General features: G+C 42.2%; 1 protein-coding gene across 3 annotated transcripts in view; it reads left to right on the top strand.

The window, feature by feature from the left end:
• Heca (hdc homolog, cell cycle regulator) overlaps window positions 1-20,422 on the top strand; it is a 152,900-nt gene extending 132,478 nt beyond the window's left edge. For 2 of the 3 annotated variants that reach the window (XM_077415649.1, XM_077415650.1), the window contains exon 5: window positions 378-20,422. In XM_077415649.1, the coding sequence (XP_077271775.1) occupies window positions 378-551 (174 nt within the window). In that variant the 3' untranslated portion in view covers window positions 552-20,422. The remainder of the gene's footprint in view (window positions 1-377) is intronic. The other variant, XR_013258428.1, reaches the window with a different exon arrangement.
• Window positions 20,423-21,538: the final 1,116 nt, after the last annotated feature.

Consider the following 21,538-nt stretch of genomic DNA (forward strand, 5'->3'; position numbering starts at 1 on the left):
GATGTTCTCGGATGTAAAAATAAAAAAAAGACTAACGTTATATTTCATGCAAACGTATAATTATAGAGATAAAAGCCTGGAATCATCTTTTATCACTTGTTTCATTTATTTCTCTCAGTTTTGATATTGATGCGGGTTACGACAATATTATGCTAATATTCATCTCATCTTTGTCTCAATTTTTTTTTACAAATTGACGATCTCAAAAACGGAACTTGTGCAGTTTGCAATACGAAATTGCAACACGTGTCGAATTAGAGTAATTAGACGATCGAAGCTTTCATGCTAGTTCTATCGCGCCGATTCGTTACGCCCGCCCGCAGGGAAGGGAAAACACCGCACGAAATGAACGCACCGTCGTTCCGTTTTCGTTCCAGTGCAACAGCTGCCAGAAACCCCTGATCTACCCTCATCAGCGACTGAACTTCTACTCGGACTACAGCCGCGTCTTCGGCTGCCCGCACTGCAGGGCGGTCGACGCCCACTTCGTGAAACCGCTCTCGGCCTGCTTCACTCGCGAGCAGTTTCAGCTCTACAGCCAGTGGCCGTAACCATTAGAGAACTTAGCGAACCGTCGCCGTATGCGCACCACTGCGGCCGACTTGTATCCTCTCTTTTACAAGTCGATCTCCCTGTTCCGGACGACCGTAATCTAGAATCCTCCTCTCGCGACCTGTAGGAGATTTTGACGATGGCGAACGCGCACAGGGGCCGCCGATCTTTCCTGGCGCGTGCTGTCGGCCGGATCCACCGATGTATTAATTCCTCGTCTCTTTTATTTCGGTCGATAGCTGTGGTCTTATTACTTCGTAATTACTTTTTAGGAATATTTTTTTTTAACAGTCAAATGGCTATACTATGCGATAACGGTACGACGCGCGAGCCCCTTGGCGCATTCCCGTAGTACTAATCAAATTTAAGATGTTTCTTTTTTTTAACGTCGATTGTAGATTTGTTTGTCTAGGTTGATCCTAAGCGGGAGACGTCGAATTATTAACGTTTTTCGTTTGACGATGCGCGCGAAGCGAGACTTGCAAAATTAGTGTAATTTTATTTCTCCCGTAATGTTGCTCTTTAAGTGTCTTAAGGCATTTATTGTACGTTTTGTTGGAACAAACGACAATTAATTTTTTATTAGTATACATTGTTTTGACGATTGTCATTACGGACGTGTTTCTCTGACATAGGTGATTTTTAACATAGCATAATTTTTTGCAATTTGCGTGTCATCATTTATGCATAAAATTTTTTACGACCAACTGAATCATCTATCTCATACGGTTTCGAAAACTTTCGGATGACAAGTGATAGCTTCGCCGTCTCCCGTTTCATAATATATAGTGGAATTGCTTTAAAAAAAAATAATAATAATAATAAATACATGAAATAAATTTAGGCGGAGATAAAAGATATTAGACACAGAGAGAAAGGTCGACTTCCTTTATTGTAAACGTGTATAAAGAAAAGAAGAAAAAAGGCTACTTTCTAGGAAAGATTGGGAGGGGATAAGAAAGAAGAAATAACTATCGTTTGTTACTTAGATAATCGAGAACACGTTGTTTTTTTTACATTTTATTAGTTTATACGTTTATGGCGGCCATGTTGATTTTGTTTAAGGATCTACGACTCATTCGATGGGTTTTCAACGTTGATTCGGTCGGGCGCGCGTCACGACTTTCCGCGATTCCGGGACAGGAGCGTTGCTGCCGTGAGAGACGAGCGAAATTCACGCCGGTCGTAAAAGGTAAAAGGTAAACTCATCGGAAGAAAATGCCAATCGTTTTTGGGACTACCGCTCGCGCTGTGTACACACGCGTTTTTTCGTCTAGATGAAAGAGTGCACGGCTCCCTCGTTCCTCCGATCCCGTCGTCGCTCGCTCGAGTGCAGGACGATTCTCGCGGAAAGTCATGATCGTCCGAGGTAGCCAGTGTATATAACATATTAAGTGGGAGAGAATCAAGTGTGTTTGAAGAGGAAGAGAACCTCCTTTTTTTTCTGGCGATGCTGGTCGTTGCTGTCCATCAATAGCGGCCGTCCCACAAACAGACCGCCCACCGTTCTCAAGGTAGTATAGTCGATCGTGTACCTTTTTTACGTTACTTCGATTAAAAAAGAAAAGTATACTTAATCCGTACGTCGGGAGGTATATTTAGGAGATAATACAATACCCCCCCCCCCCCGCGTGTGTGTGAGGCGTAACGCGATTGAAGATCGTGAAGCTGCGCGGCTACTTCTTTATGTCTTTACGTAGCGATTTTGTCTTTGTTCGTTTTTGTTTCTCCATTGGTCATGTGTTCGATAAAAAACAAAATATCGTTTTGTTTGCACGTAGGATTTACGACAATATGTATTTTTTTATATGAGCGATGTATGTTTTTTTTTAAACAGTATACTGAAAAATCTACATACAAAAATTTATGTTTAAATTTTATTTTGCTGCACGGTGTTATCAATTCGAGATACACAAAAATAACGCGGCAACTGTAGTTTTTTAAATATTTTTTTTTTTTTAATTTGAACTTTCCATATCTTTTCGTATATAATATTTGTAGTTATTTTTATAGTTTTAGTTATTTATATGCTCTGCGAAAAAAGATACTATCGTGATGAAAGAGACAAAAAGAAGAGCGATGTTCATATCTTTAGTAGACACGAATTTCTCTTCTGCGTATCATATAAGAAACAAATGATGTCAAATAAGAAATAAAATAAAATTTTAAAAATTATTAATGTGGAAGTAGTCACGCAGTTTCGTTCACGATTCATTGGAAGATCGAAGAAGAGTGAGATAAGGAGATAGGGGGTTGAAAAATGAAAAAATAAAAAAAAAATAAGAAAAATAATGCACAGGAAAACACGTTCAGCCAATGGCGAATTGAGGATGTATCCAGTTGGAGAAAATCTCATTCTTGGACAAGCCAACGTTGGCGAGTCGGACAACTCGCACGTTTCCTGTGCGCGAAGAACTAAACTCCCGCGTTAATTAATTTCTCGCGCGTTTAATGCCGGAGGCAAGGACGATCGCGTCTGAGTCCTTCTTCGATCGTTTCGTCTCGACCGTACGTTTTCTCAGAGTGCCAAATGAGCAATTGCCAAGCAAAAGCAGCGTATTAGTATTCTCTATCTTTCGTCCGGTTTTTTTTCCCCAAGATTCGTTTTGCAATTCGTATCTTCGTCGTTCTTTGTCTGACCGTTATCGAACTCGCCACCTTCGACAATGCAGATTAAAAAGCGCAGTACGGCTGCTCGATCGATGGCGAAAGGAACTTGAATTTCGTTTTCACAGCTCGTGCGATAAAAATTTCGAGCGACGTTGGAGGCATCGAAATGGGCTCAATTGTCGCCTTCAAAATGAGGCGAAGTCTGGATCTAGAAAATATCGCTATTTCGAAACTTTTCTTTGTTTTTATGCGCGAAGTTTTATCGAGACGTAAGACACACAAAATTGGTCTTTAGAGAAAAAAAACCTGCAATGCGTCTACGCATTTTTCAAGGTAAGTGAAACATTCTTTTCAAAATTAACGCGACCAAACCGGTTCCAAATCGTTTCAAGTTCCTCGTACGATCGGAAGCGTGTACGAGAAAATTTTCTTGATGACTTATGATGCGTGTGCGATGCACGCGTCGCCTGTACTCCCTACTGCTTTCAATTTTTAATAAGAATCAGCGGTATTATGCGCTATTACTCGCTCCTTTGAGTTCCTGTCGCGAGTAAAAAGATGAAGGAGTCAAGAAGATAAGAGTTTCAGAAAGTTACGATTATTTATCGCGACCTTGCACGGATTGACGCGATCACGAGAATTATTTCATTATGTAGATTTATAATAAAAAGAATTACGAGAGAGAGGCTCCTCGCATTTACTAAATATTTCTAAACGCATTTTTTGTTTTTCACTTTTCCTCATGTTCATTGAATGTGGTGGTAGAAAATTTGAGAATCTCCAAATCTGGGAATTTTTAAAGTATTTAATTACACGAAATATACCGTACATTTATCTATTTATTTTTCGTACTTGTTTGAATGAAAAAATAATAAAAATGGAGATAAATGATACGTAATAATACGAAATAACAATTTTATATATGTAAGTCTTTGTTAATAATATAGGGACAATGAACAGAGTATCTCAAATGTTTCATTGAAAATAGAGAAAAATAGTGATTGTAGGAGCCTTTCTACAGAATTTAGACAATTTTTGGCAATGGCTGATCATGTTAATGTGTCAGTAAGCGTAGATTAGAGGCGAAGCCGAGAATATTGAGATTCGGAGTATCTTAGCTTTTTCTTCTATTATAATTTTGTACGCGAATACATGTGGACGAAAGTCCCAGTCGGACTCGAATTTCGAGTCATCGGACTGGATCTTCGGAACGTATAGAGAAGCGATGAACTTACGGCAGAGACAAGAAGAGTCGTCGCGAGAGGGGAGGGGAAAAAGGATACCTTTTTCGCTATTGATGGTGCCGTAGCAAGCTGCTGCTTTTTTTCTAAGAGAACAGCAAGTGTCTTTATCATCGATCGTGCGTCAACGCACGACGGCGCACTTAGCTCCGTAGTTGATAAGGCTAATGTTACATTAGGGTAATCTTTTTTATTCGGGTAATTAACTATAGCGATTTTGTACTTTTGCTATTTTCATCCAACGGCGTGGGTTGAAATCGCGCGACGGGAAACTGTCAGCGAGATCTCGCTGCTAACGGCTTATCGCGCTGTAAAATCGCCCAACGTTAGTCCGATTCACGAGAGTTCGGTATAAAGATGCGTCATATACAATGAAGTTGGAGAACACTATGTTTCCCAAGAGCTATCGTCGAAGTTGCGCGAAGTTGCCGGAAGGTTTGAGAGTCGAACAAATATATCCCCCGGTGATTCTCGGTGTCATATCTTACGATTGAAGCGACAATCTTTGAAAGACGCCACGCGGAAGATTGTCGAAAAGTTCGACGCTTCACGGGGTTCCTCGTACGATATGCTCCACGTGCAGAGCACAGCACTGTGATATCTTCTTGACTGGCCGGTAACTTCATTGTGTTAGCCGATGCTGAAAGTACGGTGGAAGAACGAAAGACATACGTGTCAATTCAGTAAAATCGAAATAGCAATACGAGCGACAAATAAATTGAGAAAAGGGAAGATTCGATTTTGTTGAAATTCTGCATTACTTTCTTCTTTTTAGGGCGAGTTTGACTTCACAAATTACGAATGTCCTTTATCTCAGGAAGCTAGTCATATCCAGCAAATGGACGCGTTACGGTGTCCCATAACGCGTTTCTAGCGCAAACAACTGTTAGTCTGGAACCTCACATAAGCATACCAGTGATTTCGAATATTGAACCTTCCGGAAACTTGTACGCGCAGCGTTCCTTCTTGCGAGGAATTTCTGTTATTTAAAAAATTCACAGACATTCGGGCTAACGATATAGGCAATACATAAGTATTCGCGCTTTACACGAGCCAACAAAGTTGCAGCATTGCGTGCGTTTTTTCACGCATGTATCTATCCATTAGCAATTTCTCGTCGCGCCGTTCGCCAACGTTTAATGTCGATCTAGTGAACGTTTTGTATATCAGTGTTTTTTATATGGACGACTGGGGTACCAGCGGGGGTGGCGGGATGATCCTGTCGACGACTTTACCGAGCTTTTAACATACTCGGTCTCGTCGACCAGACACACTGGCCTTCCTCACTACCCGAAGGTTTACCGAATAATCGATATCTATATCCCGCGTTTGTGAATTTTATATAATCCGAAAAGCGTTCGCGTGGTACGTTTGTATGGAACTAGGGGGGATAGGGTTGATGGGAGGGAGGGAGGAAAAGAGGGTTGAGTCTCCGTGATGGAGTAGAGAGGTTACGAATGGTTGAATTATGAATAGAGTTTAGTGTAAAGTCATTTACTTGAAAAGAAAAGAAGGTTTGAATCATCGATAAATATAGTAAGTTTATATAGAACGACGTTTTCTCGTAGTTAAGACGCTCTTTCGTTTTCGCCGGTCGTACACCCGGCTTCCAAAGAAAGGAGGGTGATATAGGAGAGAAGGGGGCGGTAGAGGAGAGAAAGGGTGAAGGTGAAATTTTGTCCTCGAGCTTTGCCTCGAGGGGGCGCGAAGACGTGCTGCGCAGTCCTGTCCCCGCGGACTCCATTCCGGCGCCGCGCCGGTCAACTTTGAATCGAGCGAGATTGAGAACTCGGCCAAGATCGACGTTGGCCTTGAGATAGAAAGTCGATCTTGGGGAATATCGCGACGTGCGCCCTCCCTCCCTCCGGAAACTCCATATCGGAAGTGGGCGAAAGAGAAAACTCGGATCCGAGAGAGATCGCGCCGGTGAAATCGAGCGACGTCTTCGAGCAAAATCGGGTAGACGACCGGACGAATCGTCCTAGTGATAAGTTATTGTGTCATATTGTGGATGTCCGAGATGATTAAGAGATAGACGAGGGGGAGAGGGAAAATTTTATTACGTACTAATCATAGTAATTATATCGGTTGTTTATCGGAACCCTTTCACGCGGCCTTGACGTGGCTACAGGACGCGAGGGAACGATTTTCTCGTCGGTCAAAGTTCGTTTAAATAAATCGATATATATAAAATAAATGAATAGATGAAGAAATATATATATATATATATAGATTATATGAAAGAATGAATAATACGTACGTTTAAGAATCATCAATTTTTGTCTTTTTAGCGAGTAAGAGTCTTTACAGCTGTGCTAGACAACTATAGGTATATATATATATCGAAATATATGTATATATAAATCTATATATGCGTACGTTCTCAACGTGTACGTCGCAAATGTGCGCGAAACAACGTATACGGGCTCCTTAGAAATATACCGAAAGAAAGAAATCACACACGCACATTCTAATTACACGTACGCAACCGCACGCGTTAAATAAATCACACGAGTGCGCGTTCTACGGTATCGACGATGAGACGCGAGAGGAAGATTCGCTTCAGATATAAATCGCGGACATAAACAGCGGATTATAAGGAACTTCATCTGACGACATGTAAAGATCATAATATCTGCTGTTATCGATAACGGAGGATAAATATCGAGAATCGCAGACGCTATAAATGGCTGGAACCATTCGTGTCGGACAAGTTTACTCCAATCGGGAGTGTCGATATTTCATTTATTAGTCGCAAATATTTATTCGGTGAGCACAAGAGCCGAGATTCTTCACGACATTGATAAAAGAAGATAGCAGGCTAAACGGAGTAGTTAGCGAGTTGTTTTTCATTGAGGAAATATATATTACAGAACTGGAAACAAAATCTACGTGAAGTATCGAACGACCGGCACCTTGATCAATCGTAATGATCTTCATTTCGTCAACCGAATTTTTTGCGCGCCGTACCACCCCAAATCAACGGGCGTCCGTTTGTAAAAATCGCCTCGTGATCTCTCGTCACAGTCATGCGATACGCGCACGCGTAACACACACACACACACACACACACACACACACACACACACATATACGAATACACATTTCCAATGATGTCTTTATTAGTCGCAGTCATTGCAGCGAATCGGGAGATTGACAAGCAGTCATGCTGACTCACAATCGTGTAGCAGAGCAAATGTATTCTTCCTTTTTTGTCCATAATCCTCGATTCTTAAATGCATCACGGTAAGAACTCGTTCATGAAACTTTTAATTATTGATTCGGTTTTCCTTTTTTTTCTTTATTACGATTTCCTGCAGCATTATTTACGCAAGCGTACGCGAGGGTACGCGAAATGGTGATAACTTTTTGTGATCGATGGGAAGGAGGCCCAACACTCGTGGTATAGTATCGCTCGAGCGTTCTTCTCTCTGGCCGATCAATTTCGGCATGTAGATTTGATTCTAGACGATAAAATTAATTTTTCTGACAATTAACCGTTAATATTATAATCAGAAGATAATTACTTTTACATTGATTGGAAAGCTTAATTTCATCTTTTTACAACTCGACTAACATTTCTCTTAAAATAAATGAACATTTATATAATTACTATATTATATATAGCATTCGTGTTTTATTTGACGTTTCCGTTTGGCGCTAATATTTAATTGACAAATCGTCCGGATTCGAATTCGTTAAGGGGTGTCCAAAATCCCTCCAAGAGCAGACTTATTAATTTCTTTTAAGGCATTTGAATCGCCTCAACGGCGATATTTTCTTTAGAGTTTTCGCGCTTTTCTTCAATTTAATGGCTCGTTCCTCAGTTCATTGGCTTATTTTCTTCGCGTCTTCTTTCACTTCGCGAACAGAGCGTAGATGCAGATGATGTTTGATGTTTTGTTTTGTGCTTCTAATGTGGTAAGGATTGATAAGCGAACACGTAAATACATTAGATACATAGATATATACGTGCGTATGTTATATCAGTGCGCATACATTAAGTACACATATAGTTAATCACGTAATTATTACCTACGTACTATATTAGAGGAAGATCGCGCAAACATTTATTGCGTTGAGAACAATATCGCAGTTTTTCCATTTCGTTTATATTATTGGATATACGTACTATTTGAAAGGCAGTTATATTTAAATCCCCTTTGCGTTTAATGGCTCCGCGCTGAAACCGTTTCTCCGAACTTACCTGAGTGTTAACAGTTACCATACCGCTCAATCAGAGGATTTCGAGGACGCGGTTTCAGAACGGGGAACATAATCTTCAAAGAGTTAAATTCTCCACGTTCCGCGCACGTTAACCGTCACGGGTCGATGAAGCCAAAAGAGACTCGCCGGCGGGCGAGGGTGGTTTTCGTGGTGGTTAACGCGCTTTTCGACCTGTAATAGCTTGATTGTGATGTTAATTCGTTAATGAACGTTAACTCGTGTATACCATATTCTCGAACCCGGTGTCGGCTTAGTCGCGCGGGCACGCGTCGGATTTTCGGGTGCCCCCCTTCGCGTGAGACGTTCACGCGAAGTCTGGTTCAAGGTTTCACCTGAATTCCATGCATGATTCGGACACGCGAAGTTGGCCGTGCCGCGCGGCAACACGGATTCTCTCCTGTTTTACAGACTAAATATACTTTCAGACGCAGGAAGAAAAAGATGCAGAATAGAGGGAGAGAAATATATACGATGGAAAGGGAGTTATATATGTATAGGGATGCGGATTTAGGGAATCGAATCGCGGCACGTCTAGGCTGCCCGTCGACGAACGTTACATTCTTATCGAAAGACGTACAAAGTGAGAAGAATGGATGGAAACGATACGTGGTTGCGCTCATCGCGTTCTAGACGCCGGATTTACGCGAGAGACGAGCATGAGAGAGACAGAAAGAAAATAACGCTGCTCTCTCGCGTACGTGGAACACGAACGAGGAGGGGTTCGCGTCGAAAGCGAACATCGGTATCGAAGGGGGAAATTATCGCGCGGAATTCCACGGAATTCGCACCCCGCGTCTCTCGATTAAGTTTCACAGAAATACGAAATCCCGCAGTGTCCCCTTCCCCGTCCGCCGATGGCGAACGTCGACATTCAATGGATTTATCGAATCCCCCATCCTGTCCATCTTCCTCTACCTTTCCCCCGCCTTCCCCCCCCCCAGCCCCTCCGCATCCATTCCCAATTCCGTCGCTAATCCTGTAAGTGATGTAATTAATGTACGTTGCCTAATGATTGTTATACTGAAACGTTAGAACGACGAAGAAATTTTATCGAGTGCGCTACTGGAGAGCGGTTTTGTTTTTCTCACGTCGGCGACTCGCGTGCACCCCCTCGTGTCCATCGATCGCGCTGGTCTTCTCCATTGCCAACGTTTTTGCGAGAACCGTTTTGCTTATAGAGGTTCTCGGGATGAGGGAGACCAAAGGGTGCTCCGGCGAGTCCGGACACCCTCGGAGGGAAAGAGGGGACCGTTCGTGAGACAAGGAGGGCACCGTTCGCCGACGTCATAAATAGTACACACACCGGCTGTCTTTCACGTTCTACGATTGGAAGGAGCCGAGCTCTCTCGATCCCCCCTCCGAGGATTCGCGAGATAATGCGGCGAGGAAATGCTGCTGTTAAGACGTGAATGATGGAAAAGTAACGCATTTTCAAGTGAGAGGCGGGAACGCCTAGCTCAAGTGGGTCTCTATCAAGAAGTGGCCGAAATTGTGGAATTTTTTGAACGAATGCAGGGGGCTCGGCCGTAATCGAGTCGATTGGATACGTTGGCCAAGGTACAAATGTACATAGGAGCATAATGTTGTTATTAACATATAACGCTGCCGTCTCGCCTTTGCGTGTCTCTCTGATGACTATACGCGTTAAAGATATCATCGTGAAGCCGGATTCTCTTTATTAATGGCGTTTGCAATGTTATTACGTTATTTTACACTCTTATACTGCAGCGATGAGTTCAGAATTCTATTATACATTACGCAACATTTTTTTATATTCACATTTTTGGATATAATCTTGCCATATTGGAAATTCTGTGCATTATAGTTCTCACGGACTATAAGAATGAACAATCAATTCATTTAAGTGCTTCGCATTTTTAAGACTGCGTGATATATTTGCGACAATTTTAAAAGATCTACCTTCGCTAAATAAAAAAACGTTAAATTTGTTTGTATTGAAATGCATAACAATGTGCCAACGAGTTATTTAAAAATGCAGCAAAAGGGAAAAACATAAGAACATCATCCCATCAGTAGAGTCGATACTGATATTTTGGTTGGTTCAAACTTAATGCTCAATTTGTCACGAACTCCTCGTGCTCCAACTTCGAACTCATCGCTCTGGTAATGGCGCGATGTCGGCGCGTGGCCTAAAACGAATCCCGTTGACATATATACGAAACCGCTGATGGAGCAAACGCGGAGGACACGCGGAGGCGGGGGATTGTTCGTGAAGGACGAAGACGTGAATAAAGAGTGGATTGGTACGCAGGATTGCGACATTTGACGGAAAGTGTAAAGACAATTGGTTCACGGCTCAGCATATTAGCGCATTCTCGAAAACCAGACACTTCCCGATTGTAGCTCCCACATCCGCTTTCCCTTTCATCGTCTTTCTTTTTCGAGCCGTGGGCCAATCGAAACTTCGCAGATTTCAGGAAGCAAATCGACGATAGTAATCACGCACGAGCGCACTGCGAAATCGCAACTTCGTAATCAATGACGAATAGTCGCGCACTTCTAAGACGATAGGATCGGTTTTCTTTCCTTTTTCCTTTGTCTTCTTCTTTTATTTAATGTCGAATTTTTCACGCAGCTTGCGGCGAAAGATTGCGCGTGGGCGGTACACGCGCGGGGCTTTCGCGCGCGAGCTAGCTGCGAGGACACGCGCAACACGCGTAATTAAGGATTTAACGGAACGCGCATTAATCGTTAGTTCGTAGGCTCCCCCTTCCCCTCCCCCGTTATACCAAAAGTACCCGTTTGCGGCCAATTTCCTTCAAAGGGGTTAACCGATGTGTCTGAATGGCGTGTGGATGTGCTACTCCCTTCCTATTCGTGCATTTAATCGCACTCGTAGCGTATACATACATACATACATATAATATACGTATATATATATATACCCCTTTAAACCCACCCCTATAACCCCGAGTCAGTAGATTTATGTAAAACGTCTGTGTAAATGGCGTCGTGTCGGATTTGTATTCGTAGGCATAATCATTGCTGGAGAACCATTCGCGCCCGTCGTCTTAATCGCGAAGCGACTCTCCCTGGCACGCTAATAGTTTACAGGTGCGCGTGACGGATCTTCGGTTAAGCCCAATGACAATTTTCCAAGTTCTCCGAACGGGCCGTTATTCGACTCGGTGGAAAGTTTCGCTCTCGGCGTTAAATCGAACGTCCGCATGCGGGGTGGATGGATCGCCATTGCACTATCGGGAATAACGTGCTGGATTTTTGTAGCGTAACCGACGTTTCTTCGCGTACGACCCGCGCGAATGGTACCATTTAAGTAGCTCGCGTTTCGCCCTGTATGCTCCGCGGGCTGCGCAATTGATTTATATATGCTGATCCCGAGGGCTAATAAAGGCGTAAAACGACAACAACAACGACGACGACGACGACGACGACGAATGTACGCTCTTCGATGTATATACGTACACAAGGTACCCGCGTAAGACTGTACGACGTACGTTTCTTGTCGTTTAAAAAAAAGGGAAGATGTGTCACTGTAAATCAACACCAATCGCGACAGTAATGCCGACTCGATTGCGGCAAACTTCGTAATATTCTTTATTAGTTTAGCTAACGGACACGCGAGAATAAAGAGAAAAGAAAGAAAAAGTAGAAAAAAATCGCGAAACGAAATTTGACCGAGAAAGAGAGCAATTGCGCAAAATGATCGACATACGCTCTCGTAGTCGTCGCGCTTTTAATGGGGGCTAAGTTCACGGTGGATCTTATAAGGGTAGACTTCTTTTTTACAAAATAAAAATAAAAAAAACGAGGTGTTCTTCGGGCGAACGCGGATCAGGCGTTAAAAAATAAGATTCTCGATATAAGTTTCTTAGACGTATTTCGGGCATTTTTATTCGGCTGTGTTATAAAAAAAAAAGAGTAATACTGAAAATACGCGCGGAGAAGCGACTTTAGATTCGGTAAGATCTCGCAAATCTAGATGAATAATTTTTGTACCCTATTTTTTTAAGCGATCGCCAAGTCGATCACGCGAAGACGGAGAGAGAAGGGTTCGTGCGGAAAATTAACACGGTAGTATTTATCAAAATTAAGAAACGTCGTTAAGTTTAGTTTAAGGAAAGCAAATCGTCGGCAATTTCGGAAACGCCAATGCAACGCTACGTTAAGTATCGAATATAGATATCGAAAAGGGTTCGGAAGTAATCGAAGATTCGCCTCTGCTTAGCCCTTCCGATACGTTAAGAGATCGGCAAACCTTCCGTAACGAGGGGGGAAAAAAACGAACAGGGAACGTGAACCGAGCGAGAGTAGAGATCGCTACGAGATCGACGATCGTGCCGCATCGAAACGATCTTCTGAGAAAAGCTAGTCCCTGCTCGATGATCCGCTCGGGCACGATCGATCGCGAAGCTTCCGCGTCGTCGCGAACGCGAGGCACTCGAAACGTTAAACCGTTTGCGGGGTGTGTCGTCGATGTAACCTTTGATAAGTAATCCCGTATAAGTATATAGGGTACGGCTCCTCTATAATCGCACTTTGACCCGCCTTCGTGTCGGAACGAGGATGCGGCGGCGAAGCCTCGTTCGGAGGCCGCGCGTAGTTTTAAACACTTAACAATTAGTCGTATTACTTAGTCGTTTAAGCGAATCGAGAGGAGAGAAACCGATCGGACGGCAGGCATGGAAGCGATCCAAAAATAAAAAAAAGAAATCATAGTAGACACAAGCATTTTGCGATGCAAAAGCGAATAATCATGCTGGTAGTGCGGACCAAACGGGACAACCGAACGGGAAGTTTGTGGAAAGGGGTGAAAGGTGACGAAAGGTCTGGTGTTTTTTCTACGGGAAGAAGCGCGGGAAAAAGAGAGATAGAGAGGGAAAAGAAAGTGAACGCGTAAAAAGAAATTGCCGCTCTCCATCGGAGATCAACATCCGATATCGTTTGTATAGTGAGATTAAACTCGTAGAGTTTTTAAGGCACGGCGAGGTCTTCTAACGACTGCGCTTGCACATCGAGACGTTTGTTTTATACGTATGCTGACTACATTATATCTTAGTTCTTTTTTCTCATGTTGATCAAAGAGTGCATTGTTTCAATTTTCACAATTTCTTTCAGATGAGCCAAAAGAGCTCATAATTCTAAAAATTAAAGATATATATATGTCATGAAGCTGAATAATAAGGTTTTTTTGTGTACCTTGAAGAAGATTGATGAGATAAAACCACCGACTGGTTTATTTGCAATGCATACAAATTGATGATCGTGAAAAATGGGCGCGATATAAAATAAAATAAACTGCGCTGTTTTTATTTTATCATTTTATCATTTATTCATCAGCTTCGTAATCGCCGTATTTTGCGACAGACGTCGTTTACGGAAATCAGATTCATTCGTGTCTTCTCGAAGTCGTTACTGTGACGAACCGTAATTGGCTACGCGTTTGACGGATATACAGCTAGTACACACTTAAGAACAGTCTAACGTTTCTTTACCGTATCGCTGCCGACTTCGTCGTCATTGGAGTCCCGGTTAACGATTGAATTCTTTCGATTCCGCGTACAATCGAGACTTCGAGCGACGTAAAACGTCCCTGCCTTCTGAAACATCGCGCACCAGACTTCTTTCCGATTTCCTGTTTTATCTCCCATCGCGGACGTTTAGATCTATTTCTTTTTTTTCCGAGGGCGGTGAGAGAGGAGCAAAGAAAGAGAGAGAATAAGAACGGAGAGGAAAAAGAGAAGCGAGAGAGATGGCTATGAACGATAAAAAGGATGAAAGGAACGGAGGAAACAGTGAATTGCGATAGTCTTTCCATGTCTTACTGCCCTGCCCTACGACTCTCGTTCGCCTTCCTACGATCTTCGGTCGAGAGGGATAAAAAAGAACAACAATTCAAATAAAACGAACAATCGGTGGCATCGACGAGCGCGAATTCGCCACGCGCGCAAAAAGTCGCGAGCGTCGGAGCTCGCGATGGATGTTGCGCGGGATTTTTGTCGGAAATAGGAGGGCAACGAGGGGGAGGGAAACGTTGAAGTTGAGGTCGCGCGAGGTCGGAGCTTTTTTCGAAGGAACCTACAAAAGGCGGTCGTAACGACGGTTTGGTAATATTATATATACATATATACGCACACATAATGGATATATACGTGTACACGTACATATAATAGCGTGATAAGCGATAACGCGGTAAACGCATATTACATATTACCACTAGCGGTGTACGGTTTGATCGAAAATTTGGCTTAGAATCGCTCACGGTTAACCAGTCCTTTTCGCGGAGAGAAAATGGGACTCCTCATTCTTAGGCGTCGTAGTTTGTATCAAGTCCTAATCTTGTAGGTACGTTTGCACGTGGTAAACATATATATATACACACACACGCGTATACTTATGCATTTTTAACGAAGCTATTTCCCATTCTCGTGTAGCTTAGTCGGAGTCACGATGGGCTCGCGTCGCGACTTCGTAAAGAGTCTGGCGTTTTTCCGTACGCGCATTCTTCTATCGCGCTAAAACGGTGAATACAGATTGGGGCAGACGGAACTCTGCGAGCAAGGCTACGTGAACGCAATCGTGACTCAGTTTAGCGGTCGTGAATGAAAGAAGAGTGATTGCGGTTTGCAAGGATCTTTTAACCATCGCCTGAAAAATTAACCCATCTTACTCCGTTTTCCCGATCGTACCCTACCAAGCTCCTCACCCGATTTCTCGCCACTGAGTTCTCCATTTCGTTCGACCGTACCAGTTTCAACAAGGATACAAAAAAAATGATAACGCGGCCCGCGGCTGTCCAATCGCGACATATAAATGTGTAAAATCGGTAAAAGAGTCGACATATTCTATCACATAAAAATCTCTGCGCACAAGTACATGACCTTCGTCTTTTTACCTTATTTCATATAGGCAGCGATTTAGAGATATAAATGGTAATTTTTGGACACGACCACACTGTATTTTATTTTTAAAACATCAGGGTGATCGAAATTATAACGCAAGTTACGGAATCTGACGATTTATTTATCATGTAAATATTTTATCAATCTTGTTCTTGCGATTGGACACCTCGCGTGCCTCGTTCGGTTACCTGGCTGACACCTGACACGAATTGGGACATTTTACAAGGACGGAAAAAAAGTGCGCGAACGCGATGCACATTCTAACTGACGCGCGATATTGCACGACTCGGCTAGATCGCGAGAGGATGTTACTCGATTTAGGAAGTGACACATATGCGAGACTGGGTAAGATGTTCCCTCAAATCATGGAAAATATAGAACAACAGCGAGGCAGCTGTATCCATCGATACCTCCCCTATAAGAGTACAAATTTTTCTAATATGAATAATCTATATCGAGCGCTGAATAAAATATTAGACGACGAAGGCGTAACGAGGAAAGACATAGAGCGAGAAAGAAAGAGAGCGAGAAAGAAAGAAAGAGAGAAAGAAATAATAAATTAGAAATGAAAAAGAAGATTATTAATTATTACTGAGCGCGAGAGAGTGAAAGGAAGAGAGCGACGAGAAAAGAAAAAAGATTAATATTAGGCGAGAGAGATAATGTTTAACGATGTTTTCCTTGGTGTAGGAATTATTGCGATAAACGAATATGAAAATTAAATGAAATGGTTTATATGATAAATGTACCGCATAAACTTACCTAGCGCTAGGTTCACTGAACGTTAACATTATTAGCGAAGTATGATATACAATATACGCGCATGTAGCTATGTGTTAACGATCCGGACTGCCATTAGCACTTAAGGCGCGGCCCCACTGATCCCCCCTTGAAATTCTCAGGAACATTTTCATCGAGGCTTCGCGATAACTTTGAAAGCGTGCAACGATGCATGTCGAATCTCGCGATTCACGCGTGTCTCCCCCCCTCCCCTCGTTCCCTACCCCGCTCTCCCTTCTCCCACATACATCCACACGGCGTATATAGATTTTTATAAATATTACATGTATATGGACAAAAAAGATAATTTCCGTTTTGCTATATCATATCGATACGTATATCAATACGCACATCAAGTTTTACCTCAATGCCGGCGATTTCAGAGTTAACTCGATCGCTTTCTCGATGCTAATCTCGTTGTTGACAGTCGTCCCTTGCGGTAAGGTAACGCTCGCGAGCGGGAATCGCTCGCAGTGTTACGGAATCTTTGTCGAGCTGGTCTTAAGTGACATGGTAATTTAACCACGAAGTGAACGAAAACGCATATTACGGGAGCCGCGCGTGAGTTAATTCACGTGCAGTTAGACATGTAAGCTTCGGAAAATCAGTATCGTAGTTAGAGCTCTCGGTGTGTTTATTGCATGCACCCGCCTATGGATATAGACGAGAGAATACCGGTAATTATCTATTTAAAGAATTATCTCTTTCTATAGCTGTTTCCCCCTTTACGATGCATCATCTATATGGGATATGTACACGTAACCGACACACGCATTACACGTTACATCGTTACACAGATTCGCCAACACCTTAGTGGAACTTCCCGTGTATGTACCTCCACACGTGTAAACACGCATACATGCAATTCACGCATACATCTATTTAGGAGCAATAAATGAAAATATAATATCGAGGATTTGCACTTCGATCGACAAGCGGCAATCAAGAAAGATATCCGAATGTTAAACATCTATGAATTTATCAAAAAATTACATCAAACGAAGGAAAACTCGTGCTCGATCGAATCCCAAACCAAATTCTCCTAGAGTCGATGCAAAAATTATCGACGAATTCGCGGCTCAACTTTCGACGACAGATGACAACCGAAGGTTCGATCCCGCACGTTATTTTTTACCGTAAGTGGCTTTCGTTCGTCGGTCGATAGAAGTGCATATCGCCTCGTAAACGTAACTTGCAACTGCCGAAGATAAGACTCGAGAAACATAATCTTTCCAGGGAGTTTTTTACCGAGAACGTTTTATACGCTGTTTTTTGAAGGACCACACGTTTCGTAAGTCCGCGCCGAGTATTCGAAATAATAACAGATTCGAGACTGATCTCTGTTTAATTGTCGTATCAGCGTCAACGATTCGAGGCGAAAATTAACGGAGGAGGAGCGAGGAGGAAGTGGAGGATGGGCTCGGGGCGATTGTCAAGCGGAAAGATCTCGTGCGATCGTAGACGACGGAGCCGGGGGACAAAGTATCGGGTTTCCGATTGATTCCGACGGCGGACACCGGCGGCCCAACGACTCCATATCCGAACCATCAAGAATTCCTTGATCGTTCGAATATCCGTACGTAAGACTCGAGCGTTGGGTGGCCGATCGATGCCGTGGACTAAAAAGTGAGAAATGGAAAGATGAACACAGGCGTGAGACAAACGTATACACAGATATATAGATAAATATATTTTTGATAAAAATCTATTCGAAAGTGACTTGCAAAAAAAAATGGGGGACGGGAAAGGGCGCGTATTTAAAAACGTAGATCGTCGTCCTCGGTCGTGGATTTTTCGCATTTCGATGAAATTTTATGAACCTGGGGAAAACAGAGAGCTCTCCACCTCGCTCCTCCCTCGTCAAATTCTCCTCGAAGACGCATGCAATAAATCAAGAACGTCGACGTATCTGGATAATCAATAAATACATCTTTTTCCGAGACTATTGATATCTACGAGGATATCTACTGATTCCGCGATATATCGCCGCAATCGAATTTAATCGATTGCCGCCGTTAACACCGAAGGACGTTACTTTGTCTATCGTCGAGCTTCGGTTTTCGAAATTGTTCTAGGCAGATCTAAGCTTAATATATTTCCACGCGAGAAATCGCAAAAATACATTTACGGACCGATACGCATGACGCATATCGACAGATCGAGTGACCGTTTTTTTCGATCGTCTCGCTGTCGGAATGCTGCTATACACGCCACTGAAACTGTGAATAAAATGAAAGAGTATATACACACAGAGGAAACGTATAATGTGCACACAGGAGAGACACACACAAGATACACTACGTTGTACGATCGGCACTATTTCCTTAGCGCTTGCCAAACTCTTATTATGATCATTCTATCGTTAGAGTATAAGAGTTGATATTTAATAATTCGTATTGTAATTGTATGCGATTATATTTGTTTGGTTGGCTTGAGGGCGAGAGTCTAACTCGGGTTATTAGATACTACGCTGTACCTTTAGCTGGCGGGTCACTGACAGTAATTGTCATCTTTGCTCCACAGAATGACGAAAGGGATTCCCGTAATAATCACGAGTTTATTCAGATTGTTATAGTTTAAGTTTCGACATCGTATTGTCATCCAGATTCTCGAGTATGACGTAATGTTAATCCAAATAAAAGGTATAAAGTATATGCTGTTTCTTTCTTTGTGCTGAAAGTTGTACATGTTTGTGAGTTTTAACATAATTCGTATATATAATATATGTATTGATTCATTGAGAAAGCATTTGTATAATGTTCAAATGTATAAGTTCCTTTACGAGCTCTCATTTATATTGCATGTTGAACATATAATTATGACATGTGGATAGGTAGGACTTAAGAAGAATATATTTGGTATTAAGATATTGGTTGTGAAAATGAAAAAAAAACGAGAGATGTTTGCTTGTAAACTTGCGTCGCTCCATCTTGTAGCGAGCGACAATTGACGATGACGCTGCAACGCGTCGAATTGTTGACGAGTTCATACGTTGCGCGGACGTGCTTTCGACTGATGAACTCAAGTTAAAACTATTAGGCGAAGACAACGCGAGGAATTCCTTCGTGAGGGCGAACATCGAGCGCTGGCCGTTGTAAATGTTCCCGATAGCGATTGCTCGCGCGTGTTTCGAGGAAAAAGGAAATGCTTACTAGGCGAATGACAGCGAATAAATATGAATGATAAGAAACGAGATTGTTTCGCCACGCCAAGCAACGTTGGCACGGCCCGATCCCGGAACGGTCGTCAGTCGAGAACACGTCCGTCGAGCGTGCGAACAGAGATGGGAGAAAGATCACGGAATCGTTAAGGGAGATGCACGCGGTGCACCCGCCAGCGACTTTGAGGGGAAGATAGACGCACGAAAAAAAAAAGAAGAAACACACAAAGCGGAAAGTAAAACGAAGGGTGAGAATCGCGTTTGAGAAAAAGAGAGTATATAATAATATCGATAAGCTGTGTTTCGATCGAGAGCTAGTGCTTAACACAACAATCCCCGAATCGTTTCTCCGAGCGTGATCGTGATCTCGTTTGCACAGAAAGCCTCGCAAAACGCGCGTTTCGAGTCTTTCGCGCGCGCGGGCCTAAGGACTAAAAGCGCGAGGCGAAAGATGGGGGAACTCGGAGAGGCGATTTGACACACACATTTACACACGTACACACGTAGTAGATATTTAATACTTTAGTCAGGAAACAATCGACGGTCGTTCGACCTCCTCTCTCTCCTCGGGGTCCGACCTCGGGTCAAGGTCCGTCGCACGGGGCGACGGAGGTCGACCAACCTGTCGTCTACGTCGCACTACACGAGTTTGCGTTAATTAATCAATGCTCTACTCTCAGAGCGGAGGACACGGTCAATATGGGTCCTGGCAGTTTCGGGCTTAAGCGTCCTCCCTTCCCGCGGCCGCTCTCTCTCTCTCTCTCTCGCGTCACCGGGGCCTATCCTTCCTTCTGGTCCTGGGGCGCGACGCGAGGCACCGCCGGGGAGGTATTTTAAGCGAAAGGACGAACAGGAAGTACACTGTAAGCATTAGCGCATTACGCGGCTACGCCTAGATTTAAAATGCGGTGGAAAAAAAGAAGAAAAACGGACAAAAAAACGTATTTCGTAACGCAATTTTTAAGGAAAAACTTGTAAGAACGCGATGATTATTACTATAAATAGACAGCGTGTGAGGATCGAGCTTTATACCGCTTTTGTATGTTTAGTAATGGAATACCTATACACATTAAATATTAAAAACAAATAAAAAATGATGAATAAATAAACACAACAAAAACCTACACAACCTACTATCTAATTGACTATTCTCTATATGCAAGACATATAAACATAATATATATATATATATTATATATTATATATAAATAAATATAGATATATATATATATATTACAATAATTATATATTATGATTATTACGCTATGAGAATACGAGTATGATGATTTTAAGGAAAGTATACATATTATATTAATAAACATTTTTTAATGCCATTATCCTAAAGATATTGGTGAAATGAAAAGAAATGCAAAAAAATTACCGTGTTTCCAGTTATTTATTTCCTTCCTGTCATAAAGAGCGTTCCTCATCCTGGATCTACATTTAATCCTTGATTTGTAAGAACACAGGAAACTATATAGTATGTATAATAAATTAGGTATTACATTTTGAAATAATGGAACTATAATCTTTTTAAAAAGCTTTTAATTTACGAGCCAAATGTTAGAAATTTTTTAAATGTTTATATCTACACAAATAAACAAGACGTACTTCGTGCAAAGAGGTGAATTCGGCACGCTGAAAGCAAAAAACATTGATAAGAATACACCACGTTGTTTCTTGAAATAAAAATTTGCGCGATATTTGATCGCTATATTTGTAACAATTAAACGATCGTCTACGAAAACTTTTCTCGTTAAATAAAGCTGTTCGAAATATCGCAAATATTTTTGAGAGATGAACGCGCCCTATTATCCGGTAACTACGAGCGAGACGATGAATTTATTACATCCTGCATGCTTCTATAATAATATTGCATGTGACACCATTTTGAAGAGGTTAAAGTAAATTTATCAAGTCCGTGTGAGAAATTTTCTCGGTAAACGCTACGTGTCAAGAAATGCAATCAATTAATTGAGAAAAGCAAAATTTTCAGTCAACCTAATGAATAATTACGATATCGGGGGCTTTCTACGTCACTAGAAGCATGAATTAAGATGATTCTTTGAAGATTGGATCACACATAA

This window comes from Temnothorax americanus, unplaced genomic scaffold (genome assembly GCF_048541705.1).
Source record: "Temnothorax americanus isolate GAGA-0224 unplaced genomic scaffold, ASM4854170v1 Scaffold4, whole genome shotgun sequence".
Classification (NCBI taxonomy): domain Eukaryota; kingdom Metazoa; phylum Arthropoda; class Insecta; order Hymenoptera; family Formicidae; genus Temnothorax; species Temnothorax americanus.